Source organism: Gobio gobio, assembly GCF_949357685.1.
Source record: "Gobio gobio genome assembly, chromosome: 25".
Taxonomy (NCBI): domain Eukaryota; kingdom Metazoa; phylum Chordata; class Actinopteri; order Cypriniformes; family Gobionidae; genus Gobio; species Gobio gobio.
The window spans coordinates 13,253,040-13,268,842 of record NC_137121.1 but is presented as its reverse complement, the minus strand read 5'-3'; the positions used below and the strand labels follow the sequence as shown (position 1 = coordinate 13,268,842).

At 37.6% G+C, this 15,803-nt stretch overlaps 1 protein-coding gene across 1 annotated transcript in view; it reads left to right on the top strand.

Moving 5' to 3' along the window:
• The window catches only part of lrp5 (low density lipoprotein receptor-related protein 5), a 76,074-nt gene that overhangs the window by 35,659 nt on the left and 24,612 nt on the right, over window positions 1–15,803 (top strand). The window contains exon 8 of the mRNA XM_079809936.1: window positions 77–248. Coding sequence (XP_079666062.1) covers window positions 77–248 — 172 coding nt within the window. The remainder of the gene's footprint in view (window positions 1–76; window positions 249–15,803) is intronic.

Sequence of the window (15,803 nt, the reverse complement as noted above, 5' to 3'; positions counted from 1 at the left end):
ACATCATTTTAAGGTCATCTCTAAGGAGATCCCCTTTAAAATAACACGTGATTTACCTCTTGATTCTGTTGTGCAGATACATGTATTGGACTGACTGGGGCGAGATACCCAAGATCGAACGGGCAAATCTGGATGGCACTGACCGGGTCGTGCTGCTCAACACCTCTCTTGGCTGGCCCAATGGTTTGGCCATAGACAGTGTCGCAGGAAAGCTTTACTGGGGCGACGCCAAAACGGACAAAATTGAGGTAAGTCAGCTATTTACTTTAAAGGAGAATTGCTGTGCTGTGGTGTCACCCTTTTGTGACGTTTACTCATTAGATTTCCCTTCACTTAAAGTATATACGAGTAGAAATCAAATTTTATGGTGTTCCATGCTCAACAAGGAGGTGAATTGAGACTCTAGCTTTGGTGCTGATTGAATAGTCTGAAGATGTGGAGTAATGAGAGGGGACCTGAGGACTGGCAGAGATTCCAAGGGCGAATTCCTTGACGAAAGTGAGCAGCTAGTCCTTCAAGTACTTCCCTGAAGTGATCTTCATAATGGCCTTGTCGAAGTGTCTTTTTCGAAAAGATCCAGTTGTTTATTCCAAACTACCATTCTTCCTGCAGTTTGGAAGATTCTCGTGAGACTCGAGAGTGCATTAAGTGCACATTCTCCATTGACACTGTCAGTTTATCAAGCTGTTTCAATGTGAAGTGGTTTTGGAATCTCAGACTAGTTGTGTAATATCTCAAAAAAAGAGTGACACCAGACATCCGGTCAGTTCCCGCACTTTTGTTTTTGTTCGAAAACCCAACCATTGTGAAACCTCAAGTATATTTGAAAGGATTTCCTGTGTAAGGTTTCATATTTGGATGGATTTTTTTTTTCTGTTTTAGCATTCTAACTCGGGCCTCAGACTAAATGTCTTGATTTATTCTGTCATAATTTCTCTCCGTCTGTTTTTGTTTCCTCAGTGTCTGTTTTTTTTGTGGCACAGGCTTCGTGGTCTGGGCGTTTTCATGGTTTTGGCATTGTGTAATTAGTCAGCTACCTGTAGGCACAGGTCCCTGGGTGTCATAATACAGAGGTTTTTTCATTCAGTCAATATGCCTGAAAGCCTGTCGTGTAAACACAAAAGAAGCTAAGGAAACATCCCCCTCTTATTTTCTCGCGCTCGTTTGCTTTTCTTCTCACGCTGACTCTCAACAGTCTTTCCAAACCTGGCTCTCTCCATACTAATATTCACTTATGGATTCAATTAAAATTTAATTAGCTAACATTAGTTAATTCATTAGGTGTCTCAAACTAACAGTTAACAATTTTTTTACAGTATTTAAGTTAGTTTATTTATCAATAATCTATTGTTCACTTTTAATTCATTTTTGTTAAATATGTCTTTAATTCATGATATTCTTAATGTTATTTATTTTTATTTTTTTTATAAAATATTAACCTAGATTAAAAAAATTGCTGTTTGTTAGTTGAGGATACCTAATGTATTAACTTACATTAACAAATTGAACAAATTATGTGCATTATGGATCAATCTGGAATATGTCTGCATAACCGTACAGTTGATTTACATGTTATTTAAGCCCATAAACCTGTTAACCTAGGTGTGTGTGGCAAGTTTATGTAAGAGCATTCAAACTGTGCCTTTTAAAGGGTAGGTATTATTTATTGATGCACTGAACTCACAGCGAGCAGCCAGCTTTGGGCATTTTGCGGACAGTCACAGCTAGCAAAATGCCATCACAACTAACCTGTTTGTAACCCAGGGCTTTTTTTCAGTCTGTCAGGTTCCCTGCTGTGGCGCTTAAAGAGAAGGGGCAGTAGAACAGGCAGGCTAAGGGTGAACAGCAGGGCAAGGGCAGCCTAAAAACCACCAAGACTCAGAGCGAGTCCCTGTTTACGTGCACTCTGCTTTACTCTCTCTTTGAGATGCGGAGGTGTTTTCTGTGGCCATCTTAAGGGAGGAGCGAGGTGGTGTTTTCCTGTGTTAAAGCCGAACTGAATGAGTTGAGGATTAAGGCACTCCTGCTGACAGATCGAGTTCGGTAAAAGGCCAGATGCTCATTGAAGTCCACGTGCAACACCTCCTAGAATAATCCGCTCCAAATCAACCAAATGAAGGACTACTGAGTACTGGTACTCACTTTAAAGCTGTGTTTCCTATAGAATTTTTTCCCCCCTATCGAGTGATTTGTATTTTTGCTCGTATCAAAAACGGAGCAGATAGCCTCGTGGGCAGAGCTGAGACATATGCGCTTCGGGCGACTTGGGTTTGAGTCGTGGTCCTTTCCCTATCCAGTCCCCCTCTCTCTCTCTTTTTCTCCCACTTCGGTTCCTGTCAGTCTTCTACACTATCTCAATAAAGGCAAAAACAAAACTTGACCGACAGTTTCATCGTATTCTCCACAGGAAAGAGAGTCGTAGAAGGTGTTCTTTGTTAGATTTGCAGCATAGGTTTTATAATCAGTTCTGTAGTTATTGACTCTACAGAAAGTTGGCGACTTCTGCACACTTTGTGCCTCAGCATGCGCTGACCCTGCTCTGTGATTTTACGTGGCCTACCACTTCGTGGCTGAGTTGCTGTTGTTCCCAATTGCTTCCACTTTGTTATAATACCACTAACAGTTGAGCGTAGAATATTTATTAGTGAGGAAATTTCATGAATGGACTGATTGCACAGGTGGCAACCTATCACGGTACCACTTTTGAATTCACTGAGCTCCTGACAGCGACCCATTCTTTCACAAATGTTTGTAGAAGCGTCTGCATGCCTAGGTGCTTGATTTGATACACCTGTGGACATGGAAGTGATTGGAACACCTGAATTCAATGATTTGGAGGGGTGTCCCAATACTTTTGGCAATATAGTGTACCTCATTTGTGATTTTTATGTTCCTTTGAAAGTGTTTTGAGGGGAGATTCGGGATGCACTCTTTCTCCTGCCTGGCTGAGGAGGGAAGCCCTGTGGTCATGTGTTCAGAGCTGACCCCCTGCCTACTCCAGAACAAAAGCTGCACAGAATAGAGGCGAAACCTCGCGGAGGTCCTCCTCAATCCACGCACGCCACCCCACCCCTGCACCAGATGCACTTTTTGGGTGGCTGCGCCACATTCCCCAGGCTCCTAGCAGCTGACAAGTGTGTTCTGTTCTCCTTTCTCACAAGGGTTCTTCAGATTCACCTTAATGGAGGCGGAGGCCATTCTTTAGCTGGCCCACTTACCCTCTGAAAGGAAGAAAAGCCCTTGAAGTGCTAATCGCCAGAGTTGCAGGACAGCCCGGCCATCAGTAATTTCTCATTAAAGATTCTCTTTTTTGCATACTGATGCTCGCTTACCTCATTTCAGCTGCCCTTTTTGTTTTGAAAGGGCCGATTCTGGACTGCCTCCGAACAGAGTCACATTTACATGTTACTGTTTGCCTTTTTTTTTTTTTTTTACCCGCTTGGTTCCTTTTGGTTGATGGTGGGTATGAGGGAGGGCGGTTCTTTTTTAGGAGCTGAAAACAACATTAAGTTTTAAATGAGGAGTTTTGAAAAGTGCCTTCTGGCATTTGGAATGTGGCTGCTCACTGCCTGAATGGTTATAAATAGAGGAATGGAGGCTTTCGGGCCCTCCTCCCTCCCTCTTGCCTTCTTGCTTTTTTCCCCCCTTTAACACGGCTGGTGATAGGCCATGTCTGAAAAGGCTTTTTTTTTACCTTCCTCCTTGAAAAGTTGAATTGCATTTGGGGCTAAGGACATTTCCATTGTTAATTTTTCATGTTTGTGAAAGGACCCATGTAGCAGTTTCTTCAGCCTGTTTTTGAGACATGTTTCTTAAAAAACGGTGACAAGGTTTTTTTCTGCCAAAATGGGCCTAATAGGGATAATTCACACAAAATAATTTTCTTTTATCATTTACCCTCATGTCTTTCTTTTTCTTCCTTTTTCTGAAATAATGGTCATAAAAGAAATAAAAATTATGTATAAAAAATATATACATACACACACACACAGCTCTGTATACATACATATACACCCATACATACATACATTCATTACAAAAAACTGATTTTGCTAATCACTCTTTTCTATGCAATTGTAAATCAAGCTCTCAAGCATTGAAAAAGATGCAAAAGCACCATAAAAGTAGTCTATATGACTTTCTTCCAAGTCATCTGACTTAAACCATTTGATAGCTGTGTGTATGAAACACACTTATATTTACATTACTATTAGCTGAAACTGTTGAATAAATTAGGGTTGAATAATTTTTTTTTTTTATGGTTTTATTATTGGTGTTTCATCCCCGTCAAAGGATTATTTAACTTCAAAGTGAAAATTTCCTGATGATTTACTCATCTCATCCGAGATGTTCACGTCTTTCTTTCTTCAGTCGAAAAGAAATAAAGTTTTTTTTTAAGGAAAACATTCCAGGATTTTTCTCCACATAATAGACATCAATGGCAACCAAGGGGTTAAATATCCAAATCAATGCATTTTCTTAGGGCTTCAGAGGGCTCTGCACGATCACAGCCGAGGAATAGGGTCTTATCTAGTGAAACCATTGGTCATTAAAAAATGTTTTTATAATAATAATATACTTTTTAACCTCAAATGCACGACTTCGATGTTGTTCTTCTTCACGACGCCATCACGTTGGAATGGACACAGCCGTTACGTACGTGGAAGTACCGACCCAGTGCGGAAAAACTCCATCTCATGTTCTCCTCCAACTTTAAAATTGTCCAACATCGTTGTTTTACCTTTATTTTTGTAAAGGGCGTTTGATTTAGTCTTTGCACGTTCGTTTTAACACTGGGACGGTACTTCCACGTACGTCACGGCCATGACCTTTTCGACGGGATGACGAAGAAGAACAACTCCGAAGTTGCCCATTGGTGGTTATAAGGTATATCTTTTTTTTTGTTTTTTAAATGGTTGATGGTTTCGCTAGATAAGACCCTATTCCTCTGCTGGGATGGCGCTGAGCCTCTGAAGCCCTTCGAAGCGTGTTGAAACTGCGTTGATTTGGACCTTCAACCCATTGGTTGCCATTGAAATACATCATGTGGAAAAAATCCTGGAATGTTTTCCTCCAAAAAAACTTAATTTCTTTTTGACTGAAGAAAGAAAGACATGAACATCATGGATGAGATGGGGGTGAGTAAATTATCAGAATTTTCATTTTGAAGTGAACTAATCTTAACTTTAAAGCATTGCTGCTACAAGCATGCACATTCAAGCGGACATCCGAGCTCTTACTTGTGTGCTCATCAAAGAAGTAGCGATCTTCAAATGTATCTTTTGAATCTATCTTTCAATGAAATAAAGTCTGCTGCAGTTAACAGCTAACTAAAGATAGTCAGGTAATTATATTAAAATGTTGTTCTGTTCCTCGCAACAAAGCTATTGACTTCAGATGACTTTGCGAATGAGTCATATGAATCACTTTTATGATGATTTTGCCTCCTTTCTCCTTTCAAGCTTCAGTCTCCTTTCATTGTGATTGCATAAAAAAGTGCAGACTGCACAATCTCCAGAATTTCTGGATATAAAGTAAATGATGACGCAACTGATGATAATGGCCACTAAAAGTGTTTTACGTTTGACTACACAGAAGCACATCCAGGGACCTTTGCGTTCGCGGTCAACCACCTGAAATGTCCTCACCTTCACGATACAGAGCTCCAACTGGGGTTTCAGGTTCACGGCATGTTCTCAGATCGCTTTAAATCCGTGCCAAGAGCATCCCCTTTCATCTCAGGTCCTGCACGTCTGAAAAGGAGGCTTGATTATTGGCACTTTCCACTGGAAGGTTTTTTCCTTAGACAGTATGGGAATTGTGGGGCTTTCATTTCTGTCGCTCTCTCCGTGTGTTTTCGCCTCTTTACTGTGCAGTCAAACTCACCCCCTTCTTCACCCCGCCCCTTTGAACCCTTTAGATGTCGCCGCAGACCCCCTCAACTCACCCCCTCGGTGTAGAGATGTTTAAGATAACTCATTTGACTGATGTGCCGTCCCCGGTTTAGTAAGTCCCCTTGCTTTGTGGGGCAGTTATGTAGATTCTGCTTTCACAGAGTCTTTTGTGGCCCTGATTGCGAAGTGCCATGGGTGCCTTCTGGGTTCCCATAAAGGCAAATATGTGGAAAAGAGTGAAGCAGAACTTGCGCAAAACAGGAGGGCTTTTTTGGGGGTCATCTCAAGCAGAGATGTATTGAGGGAAACCGTTTGTACACTGGTTTGAAGAGGATATCATAGAGTAGTTTGCAGTAAATTGGATTTAGTTTATGTATTGTGATATATATATTTTTAATGGTATCAGGTGAGCCTAAAACCCTCAGTCTAAACTAATCAGTCTTAAGGAAAATACGTAGTTTTGCACATCCCTAAGTCGACTAAAATTTGTTGCACATTTCTTGTGCATTCTATAATAAATGAAATTGTTGTATACCAGTCCCTTTGCATTTCATTTCATGCACTTTTATTCATTTTATTGGTTCTGTATTGTCCATTTGCATTGCTTAAATAGCCTGTTAAGTCTTAATAGCTACGTTTTTCCCTTTTTCCCTTCCCCAAAAGTCTTAATTTTCCTCTCAATAAAGCCATTTGACTACAATGAATCTTGAAGTGCATTTTGATGGCCCTTCAGTATGGCAACACCGTGACAATGAAAAGCAACAGCTTGAAAGAGGGCTTTTATTTGCAGCGGAACGATGTGAGGTGGCCGAGGGCTCGTCTACTGATGGATGCTGGCAAAAAAACATAAGTCTGAAGAGGATCAATAATGCTTTTCTCTAAAGTCTCCCAAAGCGTTTGCTCCGATGGCCCTGGCACATTGTGGCCGACGGGAGCCGTGAAACTTGATTTGCACAGGGTTTTTCCAGCGAGGGGCCTCTCGCTAAAACATTGGCCATGCTAATGATTGTTCCTTTGTCTATGAGTTAGCGGCACATCCAAGGCCCATCAGAGCAAGGGCTGTTTTGATTTGGACGGTAGTGGTGGAATAAGCTGTGCTGAAGAGGCTGAGAGCTTCAAATGCAGCTCTGTTTACACGGAGTTCGTACAGGTGATGGATGTCCCACACAGGTCTGGCAGACTGCCCAGAGAACTTCCTTCCCAGGCAGGAAGTTGGCATGTTATATTTGTACATTATATTATTAAACTACATCCGAAATAAGCTATATATAGCTCATTTCAGATGTTAGAATCCTAAGTAGTCATATAGATTATTAGTATTTTAGTGTTGTTTTAAGAAGGAGCTTTTATTGTTGTATTTTTAGTTTTTACATTAACTTCACATTAAGTTTTAGTAATGTGTGCTTTAGTAAGTTTTTTTTTCAGATTTAGTCATTTTAGTATTTAAACTAAGGCAACATTTAAGCTTACGTTTAAAAAAAAACAGCAAAAACAATTTGTAACAGTTTTAAGTTAATGTGTATATATATTTATATATATATATATATATATATATATATATATATATATATATATATATATATACACACACACACACACACACACACACACACACACACACACACACACACACACACACACACACACACACACACACACACACACACACACACACACACACACACACACACACACACACACACACACACACATATATACATTTATATATATATACATACATACACATATGGCAATCCTCATCCATCAAAACTAGTAAGACTTTCCAGCCGAGAAACTTAATTTGCATATCATGACATTGCAATATTTTGTTTTTCTGTGATATAAAACGATTTGATTAGCTCCATTTTTAAAGAATTAGTCATCATAGTATTATTGGTGTGAATTTTATGAGGAATTTATCTGCATAGAAAATATAAAAAAAAAAAACGAATTACAAGCATAGATAAATACAATGGAACAAATACAAATGAAGTGAGCAGTGCCTTATGTTTTTTGGATAAATTTAACAGTATGTACATTCAGAAATTAAATAATCAGAAATATAATAGTTAATTAAATGATTATAGAAATTAATAATCATTTAAATAATTAAATGTATTAATCAATTAATAAAATAACACTGTCTTTACTGTATAAATTAATACAGTTAATCTTTTTTAAAGCTACAAAAGTGATTTTCTCTTTCTCTTTTGTTGTTTGTTTAACATTGGTGACAAACAGCTGCGGGTGTATTAGGCTGCTGTCACTTTATGACGAATACACGGATCCAGTGTAATGATACGCATCCGTTTTCTTTACGGATCAACTACGATCCCTAGATCCCTATATTTGACATTGCACATACTGCGATTTGACTATCGCGGATGCGCATATTGCGATATAGATGCTAAAACGATATATAGTGCAGCCCTAGTTCAGCCTGTATTTCACACAGCGCATTACATGAGGGTTCACACTCTTCAGAAATAATCACAGAATGAATATTGGCCAGAAAAACCGTAACAGAATCAATGCCCATCATGTAGGTAACAAAGAGTTTTCTCACTAGATTCTGCTCAAATGCAACAGAATTGCAAGTTTGCGCCTTTGTGCGGGCCAAATCCAGCCAGTGGTAGTCCAAGCCAAACAGCACTATAGTTAATTGCCTGGTAACAGTTTGTTGCTGTTGCTGGCTGTTTCACCATGAGGTCTTAAACTTTGATGTTCCAGGCTCCAAGGATACACGGTTTCACTTGAATTATAGGGGTATAAAAGACACCTGACTTTCGTAATATTTTCCATCTCCTGTGGCCAGCACTGCTCACACAATCCAGCAATTCTTTCACTCATGCAGTTTTTTTTTTTTTTTTTTGTAATTTTGTTTGAGAAAACAAAACCGCTCAAATGTAAGATTTTTACAGGCAAGCAGGGCTTTGACAGACTGCAGAAATGCTTGAGATGGATTTTAGTCATGGTAATGTTGATGAATAGATTGTTTTGTGTGCGTATGAAGTGTTTTATGTGTGCTTAAATAGTAACAGAGTGTACATTCTCTTTTGTGCTGGAGATTCACAATATATTAATAAATTCAATTATTTTATTTATGAATAAGCCAAATTAGCATGTCATGTTGCTCCCCCATATCTATGTATGTTGCGTTGTGTTTCGGCATGTTTTAATTGGAATCATATGCTATTTCCAATATTCTGTGGAATTTTGTTTCATGCAGTAATGAGCAAAAAACTATAAATTATTTGGGGGCAGGATTAATTTTTGTAGACCGTTGTCGGTAGGGCATATCTTGTTTTTAACAAAAGTACTTACAAAAAAAAAACTTAAATATTTTTTACAGTACAGCAAGCAGTTGTCAGATTGGACATAGGGTGGGATTATTATATTTGCATATGGACAAGCATATTTTACCTGTTGTATTACAGTGTATTGCATTCATCCACCTGTAAACATGCACTTTTTGGAGCTGATTTTAGACTTGTTTACTATGCTTATCAATGTATACTAGATAAGCCCTTTCTAACAATATATGACATTGTTATTACCTGTTTCTGTTATGATTATGATCATATTTTGCAACAGAAACATTCACAATTTGTAACCAAATTAGAAAGCATTAGTTAAGGTTTGGTCAGATTGTTTGTAAGCATTGTAAAGTCCAGTTTCTGAGCTTTCATGAAAAGGGGTCAAATGCTAAATGTAAATGAATCGGTTGTCTAAAATGCTGTTTATTATCTGTTATCATCATTTGCCTAGAAATGCTATATGGGTGATTCATGCTTTTGCAACTGGTTTCTCTTTCTCTGTCTCTCACATTACAAGTGAGACTTGTGAAAGTGTAACGTCTGCCACCCTTGGCCTGGTTTCCCTCAGCTGTCCTAGTCGTTCCTATCCTGTAGCTTGGTTATTGTCACCACAATCCTTCTCATTTCCTGAGGGATGTTCGCCACTGTCCCACATCTGTCAGCGGGTGGGTGGTGAAGCTCTCCACTCCTGTTCTGGAGATGTTCATGGATTATTAACGTAATACAGCAGCAGTCCCAAAATGTTTTTTTTTTTTGCAACAGTAGCAGCAGCAGTGTTGTGGTAAGCAGTCACCGGCAGCTGTCCACTCTGCTGTCTGCTCACAATGCATCCCATATGTACCCCAGAGAAAACACATTGTTTCCGAATTTATAGCCAATTGAGACACCATTTCAACTTGTAGCTTTCTGCTCGGGTTAGACAAACCTTTGGCTGTCCCAGACAGAACAGCATACTACTGTAGACAGATCAGCATGGGAACATTTAAAGTTGACATGAGTCAAAGAACATTACGAATCCATTAATTTTCAGTGGGAGTTTGAGGAAATGATGCTGAGTCAGGTGACCAAACCCTTACAGAAACACACTGTTATATCAGGCTTTAAGTTTACAGACATTTTGGATAACAAATTCATTTGTATTGCATATAATTCAATAATATTATAAATGTATTATAAGTTAATATGATATACATTTCTGTGTGTATGTCTGTATGTATGTGTAAGTAATAATTACACTAACCAATTATATAGAATATATTTATGAATGTATTTGTAAGTAATGATTATACTAACTAATTATATACATTTATGTGTGTGTGTGTGTGTGTGTGTGTGTGTGTGTGTGTGTGTGTGTGTGTGTGTGTGTGTGTGTGTGTGTGTGTGTGTGTGTGTGTGTGTGTGTGTGTGTGTGTGTGTGTGTGTGTGTGTGTGTGTGTGTGTGTGTGTGTGTGTAAGTAATAATTATACTAATTATATATATTATGTATGTGTAAGTAATTATACTAATTATATATAATATAAAATATGCAATGCAAATCATATATCATATTAATACTACATTAATAAAAGAAAGTGTGTGTGTGTATATATATATATATATATATATATATATATATATATATATATATATATATATATATATATATATATATATATATATATATATATATATATATATATATATATATATATATATATATATATATATATATATATATATATATATATATATATATATATATATATATATATATATATATATATATATATATAAAATACACACACACACATGCATACATAAATATATATACACGCACTTACGTTACATGTATGTTTATTTTTTAATCTTTATTGATATTCATATTGAGATGATCAATGCGTTTTTACACCACGTTCACTGTAACACTGGTAAATCTGATCTTCATATTCATATAATTTATTTTTCGCCAAGAGAATATGATTCATTTTTATTGTTTCTGCTGCTGTAATGCTGTCTATAAACTGTCTAAGCATTTGTGACAGTTTAGGTAAGATGAATACTTTCCTCTCGACTGTCTGACCTTCTCATCTTACTGCTCTTTGTCAAAACATAAGAGCTCCACTCCCCGAGTCTGGGTGTGTGAGGGTTTTTTTTTTTTTTTCTCCCAAAGAAGCGTTGGGCGTCTGAAAGTAATGTCAGATATCCACCGGATGTTGATTTATTTACTTATGTTGGCCTGTTTATGAATCGAGTAAACAGGATACAAACGTGTTTGTGTGTGTGTGTGTGTGTGTGTGTTATGTGCATATATTTTTTATTTTCATTTGAGACTGTTAGAACAGCTTATTTGGCATGAGAAAGTATCTAGATAGAATATAATTTTAATATCACTTTTATCTCTCAAGACGTCCAAAAATGTGGCTCTTATAATAAATATCTGAGACGGACTGTTTAACATGCTGGTTTCTGTTGTATGCTGTCAGTTAAGGCCATGGGAATGATAACTTCCCTCTCATGGCTCCAGTTGCCCGTGGGAGTCGTCAGTAAGCGGATGACCTGCAGGAACATGAGTCAATATTTTTGCAATTTCATAACTGTCGAGTCGCGTCTTTCATTCATTTTTTTGATCCACCAGCATTTCTCATCAACTTTCTCAGCGCTCGTCTCCCCGAGCTCATTCAAAGTCGCAGGAAGTGCAGACGCAGCGCCGAGCAGAATGGCGAGACATGAGGGTTTGGACACATGGGTAAAAAAAAAGAAAAGAGAAGCAGAGCGGCCGATCATTCTGTTTGAATTAAGGCAGTGCTGTTCTTGGCCTAGGCAAGCAAACAACAGATAAAAAGATAATATCATCCACAGCTGAGTCGGCCTGTCAGAAGAGCCGGCCAAACCTCAGGTGAAATCGTATGATGTTTCAAAGCTCACGCAGAAAGGGGAGGTTATTTTGCAGGATTTTACTCTTGACTGGGTAATTGAAAAAATCTGGCAGGTGACTCCTCAGGGTTTGGCATCCCAGTGCAGATGTGTATATTCTGTTACAAGGTTTCACATTCGGCGTCCCATCACACACTTTAGTCCTATAGACGACAAAGAAAACAGACGTTCCTCTCCTATGTCAACATTCTTGTGAGTTTATCAAGAAAACATTGGGGTTTTTTCCCTCCTCAAATGGAATGTCTATTTATCTATTTGTCTATCATTCTATCTAATGTTCTGGCGTTTGTTCTATCTATCTATCTATCTATCTATCTATCTATCTATCTATCTATCTATCTATCTATCTATCTATCTATCTATCTATCTATCTATCTATCTATCTATCTATCGTTCATTCTATCTATCGTTCATTCTATCTATCTATCTATCGTTCATTCTATCTATCGTTCATTCTGTCTATTGTTTATTCTGTCTATTGTTTATTCTGTCTATTGTTTTAAGCTGTCATTCATTCTATCATTCTATCGATCATTATATCGTTTGTTCTATTGTTCTGTCATGTATCGTTCTATCTATCTATCTAGCCATCGTTCATTGTATCTATCGTTCGTTCGTTTGTTCTATCTGTTGTTTTATCATCTATAATGTTCTATCTATCATTCCATCGTTTGATCTATCTATCGTTGTTTCTATCTATCTATCATTCGTTCTATCTGTCGTTCTATCTGTTGTTCTATCATCTATTGTTCTATCTATCGTTCCATCGTTTGTTTTATCTATCGTTGTTTCTATCTATCTATTGTTTGTTCTATCTATCGTTTTATCATTCTATCATCTATCATTTCTATCTATTGTTCTATCGTTCGTTCTATCGTTACTTCTATCTATCGTTGTATCTATCTAAAGTTTTAGTTTGTTCTATTGTTCGTTCTATCTGTCTATCGTTCGTTCTATCTATCGTTCATTCTATCTATCGTTTTAAGCTGTCGTTCATTCTATCATTCTATCGATCATTATATTGTTATTGTTCGGTCATGTATCGTTCTATCTATCTATCTAGCCATCGTTCATTGTATCTATCTTTCTGTCGTTCGTTTGTTTGTTCTATCTGTTGTTTTATCATTTATTGTTCTATCTATCGTTCCATCGTTTGTTCTATTTATCTATCATTGTTTCTGTCTATCTATTGTTCTATCTATCAATCGTTCTATCTGTCGTTCCATCGTTTGTGCTATCTATCGTTGTTTCTATCTATCTATTGTTCGTTCTATCTATTGTTCTATCATTCTATCATCTATCGTTTCTATCGATCTATCTATTGTTCTATCGTTCATTGTATCTATCGTTCTATCGTTCATTGCATCTATCATTCTATCATTTGTTCTATCGTTAATTCTATCTATCGTTGTATCTATCTGTTCGTTCTATTGTTTGTTCAATCGTTTGTTCTATCGTTCATTCTATATATTGTTCATTCTATCATTCATTCGTTTCTATCGATCTATCTATTGTTCTATCGTTCATTGTATCTATCGTTCTATCGTTCATTGCATCTATCATTCTATCATTTGTTCTATCGTTAATTCTATCTATCGTTGTATCTATCTGTTCGTTCTATTGTTTGTTCAATCGTTTGTTCTATCGTTCATTCTATATATTGTTCATTCTATCATTCATTCTATCTATCTAAAGTTATCCTTCGTTCTATCTATCGTTTGTTCTATCGTTCTATCATCTATCGTTCTATCATCTATTATTTTATCATTTGTTCTATTGTTCTATCTATCATTCTATTTATCGTTTGTTCTATCTGTCTATCGTTTGTTCTATCTATCATTATATCGTTTGTTCCATCTATCATTCTATCTTTTGTCTGTATTTTGTAAATGTTAAAAAGCTTTTTTCAGACATCCACACCTTGAAAGTTACAAAGCAATCATGGTACATTAAACAACCTTTATGAGTTTAACATCTCTGTATTATAGAAGTGTTTTATGATGAGCTCAGCCTTCATTTAATTCTGTCTGCTGTGTCTCTCTCTTTTTCAATAGCTCTGTGTTTTCGGAGGCCATGCTGTCACCTCACTCGCCTTCATATTGAATTGGCTTGGCACCCTGGTGCCAGAACACATTTTACAATCTGGCTTTGAAGAAACAAACCCAGCATCTTGACTTTTTGTCGTTATTGATGAGATTTTTTGGGGGGCTTTGTTGTGTACGTTTTATGTTTTCCTTCATCAAAATTAGGGTTCGCACACTCTGTTCTCGGTGCATAATTCTCAGTGAAGTGGAAAAAAGGCCGTCAAAGAGAAAAAAAAGACACACCCTTCTTTCAGTTTCGATGGCCATGTCTAATTGTCTCTCTGAAAATTGAATAGCATTTTTGTAAGCGAAAAGAAAGGCTCCCGCTGACAGGAGGACCATCAAAGTGCACGTTTTTTGTGGTACAATTTATTAGCCGGGCATTGAATGTAGCGTGAAAAACTGAATATTTTGACTTTTTTATTAATTATTTTAACATATCTGTATATTACCAGACAGTGTAGCATTTATTTGATCAAAAAAACAGCAAAAACAGTATTAATGCCAATATGTTCATTAAATTAGCTTTTGTTTATATCCTACACAGCAAGCACATTTAGCTTCTCTGTAAGTGTTCTGTGTACCACTAGTTTCTATCATTGTATCTAAAGCGTTCAGTCCCCTCAGCATTTGCTTTTGTGTGTTTGGGTGACCTCAGAGACCTTCCTGGGTTTGCTGGGGTCTAAAGGGGGTTCGGCAGCTGGCCGCTCCTTAAACACACACAGCCTCTGTGTGCACTGGCAGCCATGCGTTTCTATAGGCCTCACCTTCCCCCCCGACGGTTTCCCCTCATTTCACTCTCCCACCCCCCACCCCCCCTTAATACTTCAGAAACTTTGCTGGGCTTCCAGATTGATCAGCTGTAAACTTGATCTCTTGAGCGAACATATATGGTTTTGCAAGAAATCAGCGAAATTAGTTTTGTTAGCACTCCACCCTTTCCCTTTCACTCAACTCCCGCTGAAACGAGCGAGCAAGTTTGATTTTATAGAACGGGATTTGAGGAATGCTGCTGGGATGCAGTGGTGGAGTGGACAGGAGGGGTCAGTGCAAGAGGAACAATGTCCAATGCTGCGCAGCAAAGGGGAAACAGATGTCGGCAAGGTATGCCATCCAATAAAACTCCTGATTACACAAGTGGAAAAAATTCCTACCTCACTCTAAGGCGGCCATGGGAAAACTGGACCAAACCTCATTTTTGTTGTTGTCCTCAAGCTTGAGAAAAGAATACGTTAGGTGTTTGAGACCATATAAACTGTGTAGGATTGTGTATCCTGTGCCAATTTTGATTTGTGAAAATGTTTGGGGTGTCTCACCAAGGCTGCATATATTTGACCTAAAATACCATAAAGCCATAATATTGTGAAATATTATTACAGTCAAAAATAACTGTTCAAAGCAGAATTTTCAGTTTCATTAATCCTGTCTTAAGTGTCCCATGATCCTTCGGAAATTATTCTAATATGCTGATTTGGTGCTTAAGAAACATTGCTTACTATTTTAAAAAGAGTTGTGCTGCTTAATATTTCTGTCTTACTGACCACAAACTGAATGGTAGTGAATATCACCCCACACAAGATGCCTGACAGGCCTC